The sequence below is a fragment of the Xenopus laevis genome, chromosome 9_10L (assembly GCF_017654675.1).
Source record: "Xenopus laevis strain J_2021 chromosome 9_10L, Xenopus_laevis_v10.1, whole genome shotgun sequence".
In the NCBI taxonomy this organism is placed as follows: Eukaryota; Metazoa; Chordata; class Amphibia; order Anura; family Pipidae; genus Xenopus; species Xenopus laevis.
The window spans coordinates 17,028,079-17,049,424 of NC_054387.1; the positions used below are offsets into that span (position 1 = coordinate 17,028,079).

The 21,346-nt window shown below is 41.5% G+C and overlaps 3 protein-coding genes across 4 annotated transcripts; all 3 read left to right on the top strand.

Annotated features, from left to right (window-relative positions):
* The first annotated feature begins 1,769 nt into the window (after window positions 1-1,769).
* Window positions 1,770-3,559, top strand: LOC108702030 (serine/threonine-protein kinase mig-15). The gene is made up of 8 exons (XM_041575825.1): window positions 1,770-1,796; window positions 1,880-1,939; window positions 2,057-2,122; window positions 2,292-2,345; window positions 2,438-2,563; window positions 2,667-2,777; window positions 2,901-2,991; window positions 3,136-3,559. Exons 1-8 carry the CDS (start codon window positions 1,770-1,772, stop codon window positions 3,336-3,338), a joined length of 738 nt encoding a protein of 245 aa, XP_041431759.1. The 3' UTR covers window positions 3,339-3,559.
* A 220-nt stretch (window positions 3,560-3,779) lies between these two features.
* LOC121398207 (serine/threonine-protein kinase hippo-like) lies at window positions 3,780-7,492 on the top strand. Of its 2 annotated transcripts, none has more exons than XR_005964183.1 (5): window positions 3,780-3,816; window positions 3,999-4,071; window positions 5,879-6,167; window positions 6,337-6,512; window positions 7,009-7,492. XR_005964183.1 is itself a non-coding variant. In XM_041577065.1 (5 exons), exons 1-4 carry the CDS (start codon window positions 3,798-3,800, stop codon window positions 6,435-6,437), a joined length of 384 nt encoding a protein of 127 aa, XP_041432999.1. In that variant the 5' UTR covers window positions 3,786-3,797; the 3' UTR covers window positions 6,438-6,512; window positions 7,009-7,492. The 2 variants fall into 2 exon arrangements, 1 of the variants encoding a protein (XP_041432999.1); XM_041577065.1 differs by having other exon boundaries at window positions 3,786-3,816; window positions 5,879-6,054; window positions 6,322-6,512.
* A 4,483-nt stretch (window positions 7,493-11,975) lies between these two features.
* Window positions 11,976-21,136, top strand: LOC108702031 (opioid growth factor receptor-like protein 1). Its single transcript, XM_018237029.2, has 7 exons — window positions 11,976-12,333; window positions 13,587-13,661; window positions 14,176-14,236; window positions 16,920-16,998; window positions 17,794-17,860; window positions 18,329-18,477; window positions 18,584-21,136. Exons 1-7 carry the CDS (start codon window positions 12,229-12,231, stop codon window positions 20,202-20,204), a joined length of 2,157 nt encoding a protein of 718 aa, XP_018092518.1. The 5' UTR covers window positions 11,976-12,228; the 3' UTR covers window positions 20,205-21,136.
* Window positions 21,137-21,346: the final 210 nt, after the last annotated feature.

The following is a 21,346-nucleotide window of genomic DNA, read 5'->3' on the forward strand; positions in this document are numbered from 1 at the left end:
AAATCCCAGCATCCCTTGTCCGACCAGCAGCTTGTGGTCTTCTAACTGTTACTGAACTACAGATCCCAGTATCCCTTGTCAGACCTGCAGCCTGTAGTCTTCCAGCTCTTACTGAACTACAAATCCCAACATCCCTTGTCAGACCTGTAGTCTATAGTACAAATCCCAGCATCCCTTGTCAGATCTGCAGCCTATAGTACAAATCCCAGCATCCCTTGTCAGACCTGCAGCCTGTAGTCTTCCAGCTCTTACTGAACTACAAATCCCAACATCCCTTGTCAGACCTGTAGCCTATAGTACAATTCCCAGCATCCCTTGGCATACCTGCAGCCTAAAGTACAAATCCCAGTATCCCTTGTCAGACCTGTAGTCTTTAGTACAAATCTTAGCATCCCTTGTCAGACCTGCAGCCTATAGTACAAATCCCAGCATCCCTTATCAGATCTGTAGTCTATAGTACAAATCCCAGCATCCCTTGTCAGACCTGTAGCCTATAGTACAAATCCCAGCATCCCTTGTCAGATCTGTAGCCTATAGTACAAATCCCAGCATCCCTTGTCAGACCTGCAGCTTGTGGTCTTCTAACTGATACTGAACTACAAATCCCAGCATCCCTTGTCAGACCTGCAGCCTATAGTACAAATCCCAGCATCCCTTGTCAGACCTGCAGCCTGTAGTCTTCCAGCTCTTACTGAACTACAAATCCCAACATCCCTTGTCAGACCTGTAGCCTATAGTACAAATCCCAGCATCCCTTGGCATACCTGCAGCCTAAAGTACAAATCCCAGCATCCCTTGTCAGACCTGTAGTCTTTAGTACAAATCTTAGCATCCCTTGTCATACCTGCAGCCTATAGTACAAATCCCAGCATGCCTTGTCAGACCTGTAGCCTATAGTACAAATCCCAGCATCCCTTGTCATACCTGCAGCCTATAGTACAAATCCCAGCATCCCTTGTCAGACCTGTAGCCTATAGTACAAATCCCAGCGTGTCTTGTCAGACCTGTAGCCTATAGTACAAATCCCAGCATCCCTTGTCAGACCTGTAGCCTATAGTACAAATCCCAGCATCCCTTGTCTGACCTGTAGCCTATAGTACAAATCCCAGCATCCCTTGTCAGACCTGCAGCCTGTACTAGTCCTATTACTTTGTTATCATGATGTTCAGAGGCAGCATTTCATCAGGGACTGAGCCTCATATTATAATAGAGGGAAGAATGGATGGTGCCAATACAGGGAAATGCTGCAACCTGTTTCATTTCATTTCATTTAAAGGGGATCTTTGCTTTAATGCTGTTGATGCAAAAGATAAAACTGATGCTAATTTTTGTTTTTTGCCAATGGATATCAGATTTCAGAATTTATGGTCAGAATAAAAATAACAGATAAAATAGATAAACAATATATTTAAGTTTAGGGTTTGTTTTTGGTACAATGGGAGAATTGGTTGAGGGTGTGAATACTTATATAAGGCAGTGAATCCTGATATGTATAGCAGAGAGGGCTGGTGCACGTGAGCTTACAATCTCTTCTTTCTTTGTCCCCAAACAGTGAAATTTCCAAGCGACGAAGCGTTTTCATAGCGTTTTCGAAGCAATTTTCAGTGATTTTCGAGTGATTTCACAGCGATTGTTTTATAGAGATATTCAGCGATATTCAGCGATATTCCACCTGATTTTTGGCGTTTGGAGAAAACATCTTCCTTTGACGTCAGCTGATCTCTCTTTATAACCCAACAGCTCTTTTAAGAGCTAAAAACTTGGACGCAATGCTATTCTGCGCCCCCTGGAGGAAGGTAAAGCAACTGCTACTGTTTTATCTGAATTTAGGGTTTTGCTGTATAGAGAACAGATACAGATAAAGTATAGAATGTAATAGACTCTTTCTCTTCTCCTTCAGCCACAGGCGGAATCCAGTACCCTCTCTGAGATTTATAAGGTGAGTAGAAAGGAGGGTAAAACACTCGCCGCTACTGCCGGAAGTGAGACATGTTTTGTAACCTGGTGAATATTATGTTATCAATAAAATCCTTCTTTTTTCTATTTTATTTTCCAGCCTCCTAATGGTCGGCTGACCAAGGATGTGCTTCTTGGAGGGGGCGGCACCGGAGACGTCTACAAGGTAAGGGACCAACCAATTCCTGGAGCGTAGGGGAACTGAACAAGATTGTGATCACTACACACAATCACACAATGATTTAGGCAGACATATCAAGCTTCTGGTTTGGGGGCTGCATTAAACCCTCTCTTTCCTACTTGTATATAAGTCAACCTTTCTGTCTGAATTACAGGGTCGTCACCATCGTAGAGGAGTGGTAGCGGTGAAGATCGCCAACATCAGCCGAGTACTGTATCTTTATAATTCCAATCATTATATATCAATCCTATTTGTGTAGTGGACTATGTGAGCTAAGGGATTTCTGTTATTCCACTTCAGGATGAAGAGTCAGTCTGCAGGGAGCTGAAGTTTCTCCAGCAGTTCGGCGGCCACAAGAACATCGCCTCTTACTATGGAGCCTACTACAGGACTCCACTCACGGAGTGCTCATCGGAGCTCTTGGAAGTAAGAAATGATTTACTGTATCGTATTCATTCCTCTTGTGCCAAAGCAATCTCCACTGGAAGTGATACAATCCATAACCTTAAATAATTTCTTTCTATTGCAGATTGTTCTTGAATACTGTGGTGGCGGTTCTCTCCACAACCTCATCAGCAAGACCAATGGCCAATCCCTGAAGGAGACCTGGATTGGCTATGTCTGCAAGGAGGTTTTAAAGGTAAGGCCAGATTTACCCCTTAAGGACTCTTTAATTGCATAAATTATATATACAATCTCTTTGTTGGGAATGTTTAGTCTTATGTCTGTTATAGTCTTATAACCTACATCTCATTCTCCCCAGGGGCTGCACCACATCCACAAGAACCGGGCCGTTCATAGAGATATCAAGAGCCTGAACATCATGCTCACAGAGACGGCCAAAGTCAAGATCAGTGAGTAAAACTTACACTTATAAGAGTAATGGATGGTGGGAAACTTCTGTGAATATGGAGTCAGGGGGTTTAAAAATTTAGGTTTCTATCTTATTATGGTTAAACAAATTATTTTCCATTAATAGATTCTATCTGTCATTTCAGTCGACTTTGGAAACAGCTGGGACCTGGACCCACAGACTGGATTGTGCCATGAAGCAGACGGGACTGCACACTGGATGGCACCCGAGGCCATAAGGCAGAAGGGCCAGCGCCTGGCATACGACACCAAAGTATGTTGTACTTATAATACTTGTAACAACACGGAGCATTTACTTATCAGTGTTAATGGGACATGGAAGCAGTAATTTTCTCATGGAGAGAAAGGAGTTTTTCCGAAATGTTGGGTTTCTTAAATTTTTGCACAATGTGTCTGCTTTAATATATTTACTCATTTGCATTGTGACGTTGGTGTTATGTACTGTAACTGCTATTGTTTGTAATGGAGATGTACTGCTGTAAACATGTTTATATGTAATAAAGCATTTTTTCACTTTTACATATACCATGATATGTTCATTTACTAGGGGGTGCATTGCGCTATTTTAGAAGTTGTATTCTATTCTGTATTGGCCATAATTGAGCTAAGGAGAATGTTACTGGTGTACTTTTGCACCCATGATAATATATTTATATGTTTCTAAAAGAGAATTGCATAAGTGTAGCCTTTTTACCTAAATTTTATTAAATACCCGCTAACCCAATTCTCTCCTTCTAATGCTCTTTTGCAGTGTGACATCTGGTCGCTGGGGATAACCGCCATCGAAATGGCCGAGGGAAAACCACGTAAGTGAATCACAACAATTGTGGCTACTTTATTTTATACATTGAGCAGCAGAGGTTCTATATCAGAATGGGAGGAATTTGGGGTGATTTGCTATTTCCAGCAAAAAAGAACTTTTTCTATAGATTAAATAAATAAGTTCTAGACATGTTCGATGGGCCTGATATATGTTTTTCATTTTTAGCTTACGCAGATCAATACCCGGTGGAACACCTGATAAGAGAAGCTCAACCACCGAAGCTTCAATCAAACAGATGGTGAGTCTGTCTCAGCTCGAGTCACTGTACATTGTACCTGTGCTTGCAGACATGGAACTCCCCACATTTTCTTATTAACACTTGGGACATTTGGCAACTCCTATATCCACTTAGCCGCTTCCACAGTCTGCCCTCACCATGCCCCTTGTCTGTACAAATTTGGGATAATGGGGAGATTTCAGTCTCAGCTCAGGGGGATGTGTATTTTGTTTAAATACCTCCTAAATATAAATAGAGGTTTTTCTACTGCAGACTTTAAATGTGGCCCATGAGATGCAGACAGGGATATGTGTGTTTTCAGGGAAATATAGGTGGATGCAGAGCAGATATGATATATTTTATGTATAACATATAACTATGGGCCCCACTACTGTGAGATTACAGGCCATGTGCACTATGGTGCAGTCAGAAGAGGGTGTAGGAAAATCACAGGACCTTACCTTGTCCCTCATTGCCTTATAGACATCTAGATTTGCCACTGATATCCTTTGTTATACCCCTGTTGACCAGTTTGGGATAGTATTGGGGAATCTTGGGTTGGGGAACACTTGTATGTATGTATGTATGTATGTATAACTTTATTTGTAAAGTGCTGTTAAGCAGCTGTACAGTGCCTAAAAGTACAATATATATAAAAGTATCCATGGGGGAGACAAATCACATAATAAATATATACAGAATCATAAGACAAAGAGCTTAAGTGCTATGTGGTAAGAGACATAGTGGGAAGGAGGTCCCTGCTCCATAGAGCTTACAGTCTAAGTGAATAGGAGGCTAACATACAGGTACAAATTGGAGATGAAAAAGTGCACACGGTAAGGCATAGTCAGTAGGGACAAGACTTTGGGAGAAGATTTCTATAATGTGTAATGGTGCAATTCTATGGGTCTCATTCCTCCCTAAAGAGATCAAATCAAAATAGATAAGATAGATACATAGAGGGATAGATAGATGATAGATTGAGGGATAGATAGATAGTTAGATATATTGATTGATACAGGGATAGATAGAGGGGATAGACAGATACATAGATGATAGATAGAGGGATCAATAGATAAATAGATAGATAGATAGATAGATAGATAGATAGATAGATAGATAGATAGATAGATAGATGGATGGATGGATGGATGGATGGATGGATAGATAGATAGATAGACAATTGATAGATAGCTAGATAGCTAGATAGATAGATAGATAGATAGATAGATAGAGGGATAGATTGATAGATAGATATATAGATAGATAGATAGATAGATAGATAGATAGATAGATAGATAGATAGATAGATAGATAGATAGATAGATGATAGATAGATAGATATACTATAGATAGATAGAAAGATAGATAGATAGATAGATAGATGATAAATAGACGATAGATAGATGATAGATAGATAGATAGATAGATAGATAGATAGATGATAGATAGATAGATGATAGATAGATGATAGATATAGGAGATAGACAATAGATAGAGGGACAGATAGATTGAGAGAGAGAGAGAGAGAGAGAGAGAGAGGGAGAGAGGGAGGGATAGATAATAGATAGATAGACTATAGATAGATAGATAGATAGATAGATAGATAGATAGATAGATAGATAGATAGATAGATGATAAATAGAGGATAGATAGATAGATAGATGGATAGATGATAGAGGGATAGATAGAAAGATGATAAATATAGGAGATAGACAATAGATAGATAGAGGGACAGATAGATTGATAGATTGAAGCTTCTGGAATCTGGAAATAATGATCTGGGGATTTTTTTTGCTAGCTAAAGCTAAAATCTCTTTTTCTCCAGGTCACAACATTTTGTGTCCTTCTTGGAGTGGTGTCTGAAGAAGGATCCTTCAGAGAGAGGGAGTGCTGAAGAACTCCTGCAGCACCCATTCATCAGCCAACTGCCACCTAAGAAAATCGTCAGGGCTGAGTTGGAAGAACATCTCCTGACCCTGCAGAACCGGCCGGCCAAGAAAGGTGAGGGAATGCATTATATTTGATACGACTGCACCATCACACAGTGTAACTCAACAGCTGCAAGAGTTGGTTTTATTATAATGGCACTGGGAATAATAAACATGTTTTAAGGGGTACTTTATCTTAATATTATATTTTAGTATAATGGAGACAATGGCGTTCTAAGACAATTTGCATTTGGTCTTCAGTCTTTATTTTTTGTTTATGAATCATATACAAGCTCTATTTAGTATTCATGAATCACAAATATGATTTTTCCCTATACAGGACTGAAGGGAGTAGCTCTCTGGACCCTGAGACAGCTGCGGCGAGCTTGTGCACAGACATCGGCAGAACAAGAAGCAGCTCTGCAAATGGCCCTGGAGGGCTTCTCCTGTTATTAATCTTGTGGCCAATAACATCAACAGCCCAGAATGAGTTTCCTGAATCAGAGCAGGGGAAAAAGAAACATCCACAGGGTAGGGTCTCATCTCCATTCAGTATCCCTGTACAATGCTTCTCAGCTGGTAGACAAATAGCAATTTGATCCCCTGCTGCCTGGTGGGTATCTACATTGGTAGGACCCGAATCTTACTCCTCCACTGTGCACAAGAGGTGGGTTTCAGCTAGAAGATGCTCAAGTTTACATTTCTTGGTCACAATCCTCCCCATGTGTGAAGCAATTAAACACACCGGGCAGTAGGGGCTGAATCAAGGTTTTCTGTGCTGATGGACATTAGCCTCACTGCAGCAGCCGCACAATAACACAACAGGATCGAATTCGATTGAGAAGGCTCAGGCATTATTTCCTATTCCCATAGCCAGTGCATTTATTTCTAAAAGGAGCATCAGCCTGGGAGAAAAACTCCCTAACATGTTGGAACCCCTAATGAATAAGGCTTATGCATAAATGTAATGCCTCTGAATGAGAATTAATGATGATCTATTACTGACTGATATTTTTTTCTCATACAGATCCAGTGGCATCTGCAGCTCCACCAGCAACATCTCCTTTCAAGCTGATGCAGTTCAGCAAGTGGTATCTTCAAGATTCCTGCAACTACACCAGCAGGGACTTTATCTCCTTCTTTAGCTCCATGAACATATTATTTTAAGAGTACCACATCTCCCCCAGTGGTGTCTTTGCTTCAGTTTACATCCCTCCACCCACACACATCTACACCACACTTTCCAACTGCCATAGTTCCATCCATCTTCCTTTTTTTGCAGACTACTACAACTCCTACATCTTGCCTTAAGCATCTACATTTCACAGAACCATAGCTCCGACATTCACATCCATATCTACAGCTCCACTAGCAGCTCACATTTTTAAACAATATAACTCCACTATTAGGACCTTAGTTTTCATTAGTATCCAATTACCACATCTCCACCCAAGGACTTTTCATTTAACGTTAGCTCCATCACCAGCCCTTATCCCATATTTTTCCTCTACCCGCATGCTCTGTCCTTGTGCTAACACACCTCCACCAATATCTTCTTTTATTTACATATCATCAAGAGTTTCTCCCCTTTAAAATATATTTTAATCATTGCCCTTCTTCCTGCACCTCCATTGGTTCTACCATTCCACCAATACCAAGACATTTAGTCACCACCACAAAGCACAAACTAAAATGATGCCCCCCTACACAGAGGCTTCTCTTCTCTACTTTTTTCTTTTGCCCCCCCCCCCTGCAATCTCCTAACACCAATTCCTCAGTGGTTTCTCCTGTTCAAATTCTTTCCTTTCTAAATTCTATCCTTTCAAGCCTTCCACTCAACAGCCAGTCACATCCTAGTCTAAACCCTGACATAAACTCTTAGTACTGATACTGAAATAAACTCATAGTACAAGTTGATCCAGGGACTTGTCCGATTGCCCTTTGGGAGTCAGGAAGGAATTTTTCCTCCTCTGAGGCAAATTGGCTCTGGCTTCAGATGGGGTTTTTGCCTTCCTCTGGATCAACTACTAAATAGGAAGATCCCATTTAAACTAAAACTTGAACCTAATGGATGTGAGTCCTTCCCAACTTAAATTAGTATGAATTGATCTAAAATGCATAAATATAACATCCAATTTATAAATAAATATGTTAATACACATTTCATTGGTGTTCTTGCATTTTTTATAGTTCTATAGTATTGCCAGGGAACATTACAGAGGAGGGAGACCTCTAGTGCAAGGGAAAAGGGTCACTGAAAAGTGAAGGTGGAATCAAGAGGCAAGGGTGGGAGAAATTGGTGAAAGGAGATGCTAAGGATGAAGAAATATAAGAAGTCCTACTGATCTGCACTGATGTCAGAGGTTTGGTCAATCAATCACATACAAATGATATATAGTGTATATAAACATATCACTGGGATTAGTACATTATGAGACTGGGTTCAGAAGGTGCTGACTTATTAATATGTTATTTTGGGCTTAGCAGGGACTTGGATATACACGTCACTGCCATTAGTATCCTTTGGGACAAGGAGAAATAGACTCATTGGGTCTAGAAAGAGCTGACCCATAAACATGCCACTGTCATTAGAAGACGTTTGTCCCATGATACAGTTGCCTTTGGTATTATTTGGCAGAGGAAGGGCAGGTCTGTGTGATGTTTCATTGGGCATCAGTCCATCCAGTCATTGGTCTACTGATAACAGGTGGGATATTAATGGCCACTGGAAATTCAAGGAGCCCTGGGCCAAAGTAAAGACGTACATAATTTACTCGACATTGATTCGTAGTGAATATTTTACTATAGTACCCTGCTCCCCAGAGGTTCACTGCACATATCACTCCCTTTGGGAAAATGGGAAGAGGAGGGTCCGTCCAGAGTCACCAGGAAGGTTTGCTCTGCTGAAGTAGGGGGATGTAACTTTACCAATGACACGGCTGAGAGGCAGTACAGCAGCCCCCCTACCCTGATATTAATCCATGCAGTTTATGTTTAGTCCTGGATTCACTTGCTCTTTAAGAAACAGGGTGGAGGGGTAGACAGAGCAAGGGTTAAGTTTATGTAATTGCACGGTACAGCCATATCAAGCTTCTCAGTTCTGTTGGGCCCAGGCCTTTAAGGAATCACGAGCAAATAAAGGTATACTGTAGCTCACCCTTTTCGATTGTAGGTGGATTTTCCTGCAGGGGTATCCTGTCTCCACACCCCAAAATGCCACATTCGAGTATCCACACCCCAAAATGCCACATTCGAGTATTTATGGATTGTGCCATTTTACACATTATTATGTTTAACCTATTTAACTGACCTTATGGGATGTTTTTTGGAATCAAAGTTTCTGTAATTTTAAAAAATTATTTATAAAATTACCCACAATGCACTTTAAGAGGTGAAAGGTCAAGGAATGCTTAAATACTTCCTTTGATTTTGTTCTTGCACACTTGATAAAGGGCCTAGCCCGAAACATGTTGTGTTGCAATTTTCCCCAATAAAATGCACTTGCAGTCATAGCTACTGCTCTGGATTTGTCCTGCTTCTTACAATTATACTCGAATGTGGCCTTTAAGGAATCACATGTTGATCTTGCTGCCTCCCTGCTGCATGGTGTTGCCCCCATGCTTTAGAATGAAGTAGTAGAATACCCATGCCCCCTGACATACATGAGTAGGGGAAATAGGAGATGCTGCTCATGGGATTAGGCGTCACCAACAGGTTTTCACAGTCCATTGCACTGGTTTAGGCTGGGTGCCAGCACAGTCCAGTCAGCTCGGAAGAAGAATTATACTGGGCTCGTGCTGTGCCAGGGACATTATCATACATGGGCCTTCAGAAGGTCCTGCCTGACCAATATCTAGGGTTGTCACCATTTTGGAAAAATAAATTTGGCTGTACAGAAAGGGGAGGGACAATGAGGGGGTGGTTCAGGAGAAAATATGGTCGATATGGGAGCGGGGGATTATAGGAAGAAGGGGAAGAAGCGGAGCTGGAGGCAGGGATTGGGGAGGGACAGGCCAGGGGTGGTACGTCAAGGAATTATAAATTTATGAGCAAATACATTGCTGGTTAAATGTGTAACACTTGTCCCAGTCTCGGCTGCTATATTACTGGTTAGGTTGGTGGTATCAGATCTAAGCAGGAAAAAGAATCAAACAGCAAATCCAAACACAGGGTATAGATCTATATATTCAGTTGGACATGTGGCAGGGGGTTGGGATGTGATAATGAAACATCCCTCAAATGGACACACATAGAAACATCATACAAAATAGTTTAGTATTTTTTTAAGAAAACTAATGACATACCTATGAATTCTACACTAAAATATAAACATGGGGGCCTGGTTTCCATCTGTATATAACTGAGCCGCTTTACGCCCGTATCGGCTTCTGCACTAACTTTTTGTAGTCATCGGTGGCTTTCTTCAGCTTCTCAAAATATTCATCCAACTTCCTCTGGAGTTTGCCCAGAATCTGCAGAAATGAACGAGAGAAAACGGTTTAGTATCAGTCGATAAACCCCTTTTACTCACATCTGTGTGCAGAATAAAAACCTAGAAATATTATATTAGAGGCAGTTCATTGTGTCTGGTGCAAAGGGATATAAGACCAGTGATTGGAACAACTGGAGGCCCCCAACAACTTGGCACTACCCATTGATTTTAAATTTTTTCCTCTTTAAAGAAAAGTTGAATATAAAAATGCTAGAATATAAAAATGCTAGAAATAGGGTTGCCATCTGGGCAGTATTTCACCGGCCTACCCGGTAAAATAACAGCCATGGCCAGGGCTGGTATTACAAATTTACCGGTAAATTTGTGATCACCAGTCAAACTGCTCCTGGCCTGCCTTGGCCTCTGATGCACCCCCAGCTCACCCCTTTCTTCCCTTTAGAGGCTACAATACTTATCGATTACACGCTCCCGACTCAGGTCTGCCCCTCGTCATCATGACCCTGCCCCTGTGATATCACAACCCCGCTGCTGACGATCCACCACCTCGTAGACTGCCCCCTACTCTGGCCAGTACACTTTTCTCAAAGAGTTGTCAACCCTACACGTCACCAGTCCACACCACCACGACACGCCCAGTCTCCAGTGCACCTGCAACTTTTCCTACATTTTTTAACGGCTGGTGGGGGCGGGAACAAAAACGGGCGGATTGTGATGTCAAAAGGGGCGGGCCATGCCATAAAAATGGAACGGGGGGCGCCTCACGTAGATTTCAATCATGAGAACAAAAGTTAAGTTTCCAGGGGATTGCGGGCAGGCCGAGGGGTCTTTTTAAGGGTATTACAAATTTACAAAAATACCAGCCACAGCCTTGGCAGGTGTTTTACCGGCTAGGCCTGTAAAATACCGACAGGGTGAAAACCCTACCTGCAGCCAGCCTGCCTCCCTAGGCCCAGGCCATTGTGACCTGCCGACAAATAAGGGGCTGGGAATGTTTGCACCTCAGTGTACTATTGAAATATTGGTCCCAACTCATACCCCTTCAGTACCTGACCATAAACAAAAGTATTTTGCAGATCTTCAGGGGATGGATAAGGGTGAGGGGCAAGTTGGAAAACATAAAAAACGAATGTTATTTAACTTTTAACTGGACTTTGTGGAAAACACATTTTTGTTGTTGTTATAACTACCCAATCTCTCGCTTTCTTGATAATAATGGACTTTATAAAAATGTTACAACCACTAAACTCTTGTATTTCAGTGGAGCTTGTGCCGCCATAATACTAAACAAAAAGGGGCACTTCTGTTCTGACTGGAAATAGTATGACAGGAACAATGAACTTTGACCCCTGAGATTTTTTTATTAACACTGCTACGATAACGATGCCACAAGTTAACATAACGGGAACATTTTAATATTATTTTCTGTCAGGCCTATGGTGTGTAACAAGGGAACAAGCCATGCTTGAATCCATCGCACTTAACAGTCACTCTAAGTATAACAGGTGCGTGTGGGAATAAGGAACGCCCTGAGCACGGCTGGGCGGAGCCACTGCTGGAGGCGGGAATATACGTGTGGCAGTAAAGCGTTCGACTAGCGGCAGAGGTGTTACGCGATCACTTCACTTCCTGTCAAAAGTCAAACCCGTTTCCTCCGGCTTTCGGTTTCGATTCCTGACACAGGAGGAGAGTGAGCGGAAATCCACACCTTCGGTTCGGACCCGCCCTGTGGCCCCTGGCAACCTGCTGCCCTGCCTGTTTTTCCCTCGTTTGTGGCTGCCCAGTGACAGCGGGAACATGTCCTGCGAGTGGGATGTGTATTGGAACCGGGACTATGACTCCACTTGGGATGATGAAGAAAATGAGATCTTGGAGCCTGATCCAACGAGAACATTCAAGTGGGTATGTAACGTGTCACCCGAGAGCTGCAGCCCTGGTACCTGTGGGAGCTGCCCTGCTGCTCTGTTATGTTACATTGAGATGGCTGCTCTTGTTACAGGCCATTGGAGATAAAGTGAGTGTGGAGGTGTTAATGGGAAGGCAGCACAATTTTGCAGCTCCAGGGAAACAGGGGGCTCTTTGGGCCAAAATTAGTGATTATTTGAGTGTATATTGGTTAAAAATGTGTCTGTTTTATTAAAATGAAGGGTAGAGTCCTGCAGCGGGTCGGGTACCCTGCGGGTTGCTAGTAGAAGTTCCGGGTGCGGGTATAGATGCGGGTCGGCGGTTCTCCCCGAACTGCCTTCCATCTGATACAATAAAAAAAAACACCTGTAGCAATGCACTCACGGCGCTTCGATTTTCAAAGTCGCCTGACGACGAAACTTCGGGTGACTTCGGAAATCGAGTGCATTGCTGAAGGCGTTTTTTCATTTTAGCAGGGGGAAGGCAGTTCGGGGAGATTGTCGCCCCAAAGAAGAGGCGATTAGTCGCCAGGCGACTAAATCTCCCCGAATCTGCCCATGTGCTAAAGCTGGCCATAGACGCAAATATCTGATCGTACAAATCATCATACGATTGGACTTCCCCATCTCCCGACCTGCCACTAACCATTCAGATCAAATAAAGTAGTAAAAGAACAGATCAGCCGATGTTCTGCCCCTGACAGCAAAAGTACGAAAGTTACGTCCGACCAAAGCTGGTGACAGTCTCCCTCTGAAAATCATACGATCGGCAATACACGCAGAGATATTATCGGCAGCCGACAGAAATCTTTTAACCTGTCCGTTCAACCAAACGACCGATCTCCGCTGGACGAAAAATGTCGGGACTCTCCACACGCGGTCCGAAAATCGTACGAATCCTCGATTTGTACAATCAGATCTTTGCGGCTATGGCCAGCTTAAGGCTAATAGGGCTGGTGATGTGCTCTCATCAGCTCTTGTATCTGCAGTGTATCACTGACCGGCACTACAGAGTGGGTTTTGTTGCAAAAACACTTATGAGAGCAAAACCCCAGCTCCATGTGCCGTTCGCTTTAGGAATAATCAGTTGGAAGTGAAAGTGTCTATTGCTGTTGGCACAATGTGGCCCTGGACCCAGCCACACTTCTCTGTATCACAAATAGTAAACAGATTTCTGTCCTTAATCTGGTCGCATAAAGTGGTTTTATTCCACTGCATTCTTACTCAAAAGTTACATCTTCTTGATTAAAGGGGGCATCTTGGAGTGCCAGCGCAGCCAGGGACATGCAGAACTACCGGCGCGGGTATCCAGGCAAAGAGGAACCGGTAAGTTATTCTTTCTGTTTTCAGCAAACTACTCACTGCTTGTGGGCAGTAAGTCTAACGTTATGCCTGGTCAGATGGCACCCCAATGTACCTGCAGCCCCTTTGTAAAATGTATAATGAAGCAATAGAATTCTTAATGAATCAGATGAAAATTGAGCGTAGGACTGGCCAGATATGGGATGACTTTGATGTAGTTGGCCAGCTTAAATATATTGCAATATATGGACAAACAATCCCTGTTTTGTTTAAAGGGTAAGGCATTTTTCAGTAGCAGTATGCACAAAATGTCTCTGTCTTAAATATATTGATAAGGGGTTGAGTGCAGAGGATTCTTGTATTTGTCTACCTGGCGGGTTCCCCCGAAAGCTGCAGTCAGAGGCATGGGAGCAGTTTCTTAACAGTGTAAATGTGTGCAAGGTACCCCGTCACAAAAAGATGGGACCTACCCTTCCTGCTGCACTGTGGCTCCCCCTGTTGGTCTCCGTAACTTCCTTTATTTGTTTCTGTCCAACAGAACAACGATGAGATGTTAAATCTAAAATTCTACAAGAATGAGATCATGTTTGAGCCAAATGGTGAGTTCCAGAGAACTGGGGACTAGATTGTTCCATTATACCAAATCACGTGAAGTCTCCCCACGTTACTACAATTTGGGCTGGGGTCTGGTATACAGTGCACATATTAAGATCATTGCCACTGGCATATTCACTGTTCTCATGATTTAAAGGAGAAGGAAAGGTTAAAACTAAGTAAGCCTTATCAGAAAGGTCCACCTAAATATACCAGTAAACCCTAAAAGTAATGCTGCTCTGAGTCCCCTGTCAAAAGAAACACTGCATTTCTTTCCTTCTATTGTGTACACATGGGCTTCTGTATCAGACTTCCTGCCTTCAGCTTAAACCTCATTGCCCTGGGCAAAAGCATGCTCAGTTTGTTTCTCTTCCCCACCCCCCTCCCTTCTCTACTGTAATCTGAGCCCAGAGCAGGGAGAGACTCAGGCAGGAAGTGATGTCATACCATGTTAATACTGCAGCTCCTATCCTAAAGAAACAGAGAGTTTCTAGAGTTTTTTTAATCAGATATGGTAAAACATTCTACAGAATAAATATAGCATTCTAGCTTGCACTATTGCAGCTAATCTATTGGCAATAAAATGCCTCTATAGCTTTCCTTCTCCTTTAAAGGGGATCAGTCAACCTTAAATGCTCAAAATCCTTTTTTATGCTTTTAGTTGAGCAAAATAAATGTTACCTACACTGTATAGCTTATTTTTGCAAGTTTTGCATTCTCCTAAAATCGTGTTTATGTGCTAAGACCTATTGCCCCTGTCCATACACAGGCTACATAATTATAGACCGTGAGCTTTGATCAGGAATGGGAGGAGTGTAGTGACATCTTAAATGCTAATGGAAAGTGAAAGTAATTGACTGCCTCGCCTCTATGCCTGAGGCCGGCAGACTTCACATGATTTACAACTCATATTTTTAGATACACTGATAACAGGTATGGATGTTTTAATAAAGAAGTGAATTTGGGTTTGACGTTTTATTAGCAAAGGACTTTAATTATACAGCTTTTTATGTGTGAGTGACAGGGTCCCCTTTTAAACAAAAGGTTATTAGATCATCAGTGTTGGGGGGGTTGATCTTTCATTGGGAGGGAATAACATCATTTTATCCACGAAACCTGCATTTATCCTGCCTGAAGCACAGCTGCATAAAATATATGTAATGCAAGCGACTGTCCCTCTGGGAACCTTGTGCTAGTAGAATGGTTGAGTTCTTATAAGGCGTAGGCTGTGGTAATGATTTACACCTTGTGATCCAGCCATCACTTTCGTAATTTAAATTCATTATTTTTTTTTCCCATTCCAAGCTATTAAAGGATACATGTACTGTTAAAGGAACAGTAACACTAAAAATCTTTATGTGACAAATCCACTCTAAACTGCTTCAATAACAGCTCTATTGTGCATACAGTTTATTATACTGAATGCTTTGTCCAAAAAACATATTAAATCTCTGCTTCCGGATGTACACTGTAGAATGGCGAAAGGGCGATTCTGCAAAATCCGAGGTGAGGTGCTCCACATCTCTGCCTAGAATGCTGAACCGGAAGCTAGTTCTTGCTGCTGTACTGAGGATTTTACAGACCTCTACAGGACTTACTTCTGTGTTGCAAGCAGGGAAGGAATGTCTGCAGCGTAATTTACTTCTGTGAGTGCTGCGAGTGCAGAAGGAATGTCCACAGCGGTTATTCCTTAGCTTGCTTTAGCTCGTTCAGTGCTGCAAACGGTAAAGGTAGAACGGTAAAGGTAGCATGCAGAACAGCCATAAATCATAAAACACACAGGACCCATTAAATTTCTCCTGCGGATATTCCTTCTACACTCGCAGCACTCACAGACGTAAATTACGCTGCGGACATTCCTTCCCTGCTTGCAGCACAGAAGTAAGTCCTGCAGAGGTCTGTAAAATCCTCAGTACAACAGCAAGAACTAGCTTCCGTTCAGTGGTCTAGGCAGAGATGTGGAGCGCCTCACCTCGGATTTTGCAGAATCGCCCTTTCGCCATTCTATAGTGTACATCCGGAAGCAGAGATTTAATATGTTTTTTTGGACAAAGCATTCAATATAATAAACTTAATGCACAATAGAGCTGTTATTGAAGCAGTTTAGAGTGGATTTGTCACATAATATTTTTTAGTGTTACTGTTCCTTTAATATGAATACATTTTGTTACAACAGCGCCACCTGCTGGTCAGTTCCAGACCATTCTGACCACCAAGTAGTCAAGGGTGTTGTCAGAAGAAAGAAAAAGGCTGCTGCTTAGGGGAAAAAAATGGGAAACCTTCTCAACTTTCCTAAGCAGAAGAACATCAGAGCAGCCTCTTTATTTCTCCTGACAATTTACTTGACTACTTGGTGGTCAGAATGGTGGGAAACTGACCAGCAGGTGGCGCTGTTGTAACAATTCATTTATATTAACTGTACATGTATACCTTATTATATTGTAATTAAAAAAAAAATAATAATGAATGTAAATTACAAAAGTGCTTAGAATAGCACCCTCATCTATTTTACATTCATTTGTTTTAAAGGTTTACTTATCCTTTAAGTAACTGTGATTGGATGACGGCTCTGCAGATACCAGTGGTCAGGTCACTGGTTTTTGTGCAACCATAGAACTAAACTTAAGTTTGCTTGTTCTAATCCAGTGCTGGGGATAAGGAGTAATGCCGCTTTTCTCTTGTATGCAGGAGTGTACATAGACGACATACTTGCAGATTGGCAGGGACAATATGACCAACTGGAAAGAAATCATTCTTATATCCAGTGGTGAGTATGTGGGACATGTGTGTTCAAAATAAAGACTATAAACAAATGGTCCACTGCAGAGCAATTGGTGAAAAGTTTGTTTTTCATTTATTTGAGATGCATAGCACTACATGTTTTGGATTATTTGCTCTCCACTCTAGAGGAAGGACCTAAATGGTCCAAAACATGTAGTGCTATGCATCTTAAATAAATGAAAAACGAACTTTTCCCCAATTGAACCATTCGTTTATATGCTATATTGAAGTAGAATTGGCGAAGCTACTACACTGTTTGAGGAGCCGAACTTTCACACACTTTTCTGCTATCCAGGGACATCTTTAAATTCAAAATAAAGACACAGGATTAAAGGTGTTGAAAAAGACAGGGACACAACACCGCTATTATCTCTTCTTGTTGGTTCTTTAGAATCTTCTTATGCTATTGAAAAGCCATTTTAAATCCCATTATATTTCAGGGGTGATCCCAAGTGGTTGGGTTTGACAAAGTTCCCAGTAAATACTTTGGCTTAGGTATTGTTTTTGTTGGTTTCTTTTGAATAGAGCAGTAAATCCACTTCAATATCACTGCTTATACCAATATAAGTGTATATAAATGATGGTGAAATATCATCAGTAAAGGTAAAATATAAAAATTACACACACACGCTCTTACCCTATAGTCTCCTAACAAGAATATTTGTCTGTATATGTAATTTATGTCTTGTATTTGTATCGCTTAACTCTGTAACATGCTACAGGGAATGATGGAGCTATATTAATTATAATAATAATTTACATTTCTCTCATTGTGCTGCAGGCTATTCCCACTGCAGGAAATGGGGATGAATTGGTGTGCAAAACCACTGACCCAGCAGGAAATTGAGGTACCCATGTTTTCTATTTCTAGGGATGTGCTAAATCCATAATATCTGGATTCAGTCCAATATTTAATGTTTAAAAAAAGGTCATTGAATACCAAAATGAAATCCATTACCCTATTTTTCATATGCATTGGGATTAAACATTTATTTCTGTTGTCCAGAACTTTGAAGTTTGAAATCACTTGACATTTAAAGGAAAAGATCAGTGTAAAAATGAAATCTGGGTAAATGGATTGGCTGTGCAAAATAAAAAATGTTTCTAATATAGTTAGAAAAGTGTAATGTATAAAGGTTGAATGTCTAACATAATAGCCATAACGCTACTTCCTGCTTTTCAGCTCTCTAACTCTTAGTCAGCAACTTGAAGGAGGGCCGCATGGGACAAAAAAGTACTGGGACTCCGCTTAGTGCATTCTTACCTTTTTTTTTCCCTAACAGCACTTTGCTTTATAGTCTGTGCTTCCATTACAGGCACTAAAATCAGATGAAAATGCCAAAAGGAGGTTCTGTGAGGCCTACAGACTTATGTTGGATTTTTATGGCATCAAATTAAAGGATGAGAAAACTGGGGAAGTTGTCCGAAGCAATAATTACATTGAAAGATTCAACAATCTTAATCGGTAATTTCCATGGTGTCTGAATTGGGGGCTTCTGGGGTGCTGATAGGGAAAATGCCAGGAATAATCTCATTCTTTGTCAGTTGATATTTGCCTCATTTCCTTGCAGTCATGGGCACAATAACCTGCGAATAACACGGATACTGAAGTGTTTGGGGGAACTTGGCTATGAGCACTTCCAAGCTCCACTCGTCCAGTTCTTCCTGGAGGAGACACTGGTGAATAAGAAGTTGCCCAATGTCAAACGCAGCACCTTGGACTATTTCATGTTTACTGTTAAGGACAGAAAGCAGCGAAAGGATCTGGTTCTGTATGCCTGGGAAAAATTAGAAGACAAAGGGAGGTTTATATGGGGGCCTCATAGGTACCTAAGAAAAAGAACAAAAAAGAGCACAGACAGTAGCATTAACAAAGATAACACAGAAGATGAAGAAAGCAAAATATCAGAAGAGGTTAAGGTTGAAAGAAATAATGTAGCAAATATTGCGGCTGCCAGTGTTTCTGGCACAGAAAGTGCAACTGAAGAGCAGCTAGGAGATAATGAGAAAGAGGAAAAGAGTAAAAGTGAAGAACGTTCAGAGAATGTGACTGAGATCATCCTTAAAAAAGACCAAGCAGATGAGAGGGAACAGGTGGTGACAGGTGAAAGCAGTTTAGACAAACACACACAGAAGGAACTGCCAGATACTTCTGAGACTGAAGGGGTCGATGAAGGGAACTCAGAAATAAGAGATTTAAGTGAAGAAAAATCAGAGATCCAGCAAGCAGGTATTGAGACTGAACATACTGTTGAGAAAAAGGAAAAGAGTAAAGGTGAAGAACGTTCAGAGAATGTGACTGAGATCATCCTTAAAAAAGACAAAGCAGATGAGAGGGAACAGGAGGTGACAGGTGAAAGCAGTTTAGACAAATACACACAGAAGGAACTGCCACATACTTCTGAGACTGAAGGGGTCGATGAAGATGAAGGGAACTTAGAAATTAGAGATTTAAGTGAAGGAAAATCTGAGATCCAGCAAACATGTATTGAGACTAAACATACTGTTGAGAAAAAGGAAAATAGTAAAAGTGAAGAACGTTCAGAGAATGTGACTGAGATCATCCTTAAAAAAGACCAAGCAGATGAGAGGGAACAGGAGGTGACAGGTGAAAGCAGTTTAGACAAAAACACACAGAAGGAACTGCCAGATACTTCTGAGACTGAAGGGGTCGATGAAGGGAACTCAGAAATAAGAGATTTAAGTGAAGAAAAATCAGAGATCCAGCAAGCAGGTATTGAGACTGAACATACTGTTAAGAAAAAGGAAAAGAGTAAAGGTGAAGAACTCTCAGAGAATGTGACTGGGATCATCCTTAAAAAAGACAAAGCAGATGAGAGGGAACAGGTGACAGGTGAAAGCAGTTTAGACAACAACAAACAGAAGGAACTGCAACATACTTCCGAGACTGAAGGGGTCGATGAAGATGAAGGGAACTCAGAAATAAGAGATTTAAGTGAAGAAAAATCAGAGATCCAGCAAGCGGGTATTGAGACTAAACATACTGTTGAGAAAAAGGAAAAGAGTAAAGGTGAAGAACGTTTAGAGAATGTGACTGAGATCATCCTTAAAAAAGACAAAGCAGATGAGAGGGAACAGGTGACAGGTGAAAGCAGTTTAGACACAAACACACAGAAGGTGCTTCCACACATACCTGAGACTGAAGTGAATGATAAGCCAATGTCAGAATAACTGGTAAACTAGATGTTAGGGGAGCAGGTAGTGGCAGTGAAGAAGAGTTAAAAGATGAGGTGGAAGCTAAAGATAAGAACAGTGATCGAGGGGCATTAAATGAAAGTTGAGAGGCAACTTTCATAATGTATCAAAGGGAGGGGATGCAAAGAGAAAAAATCTAAAGAAGACAACAGAGATCCCTGTTATAAAGTTGGGGACAGTGTTTCCAGTTTATGTAAGAAAATGAAGCTGAATGACACAAATGATACAAAGAACATAAGCAACTGCTGCATCAGCCCAGATGGTGTTATAAGAGATTGCTCAATCAATGAAGAGAGGCCTAGAGAAGAGAGTACCGGAGTAAAGAACATGGATGGTACACAGGCAAATAATGAGATTAATACAGAAGCGCAGGCCAGGCAGCAGGAAGGTAGTATAGAACAAATAGGTAATGGGATATCTCAGGGAACAGGAGGGATAAAATTGTATAAAGATGGGGCCGGGAGTACAGGAACCAATGGAAACATCCCAGTTCCTGACAATAATATGGAATCAGAATGATAATATATGATCTTTGTTCCTGAGGCCTTTATTCCAGCTGTTGTCAGAGCAATTATCTCGATGACAAGGGGAAGGTTTGTCACCAAGTCTTGAGTGTTGAGAAGGGGCGGAACAAGGCAATGTGGATAAATTGTGCAGTAGTGTGGTTTGGTCCCCCTCTCAGCATTTGTTTAGTTCAGTCCTTAAAATATCTGAGCCCTGGTGCCTTTGAACTTGCTACACTGTGCAGTGTTCTGCCCTGGTGCTTGGCGTGCTCAGAATATTCCGAGTTGATTTTTTTTGCCAACTTTACTATTGAGACCTTAATCAAGATTTGTACTATAAATGCAGTTTGCATCCTCATGGTTTTTTCTCCAAAGCATTTGTATAATAAATACAGTTATATCTGATGTGTGTCGGCCTTCCATCACTCTGTGGTGCTTTAGAGAAGCCATCTTTGTAACATGGGTTAGATTCTAATTGACTGTGCTGTATATTAGGGTCAGATAAGACTCTCCAACTGTCCTTTATGGACGTTAAGGGCAATCTGAGTAATGTCAGGCCTTCAACCCCCAGTTATGGAATGTCTGTGTTAAGTCTCCAGGTTGCTGCTCTGTACA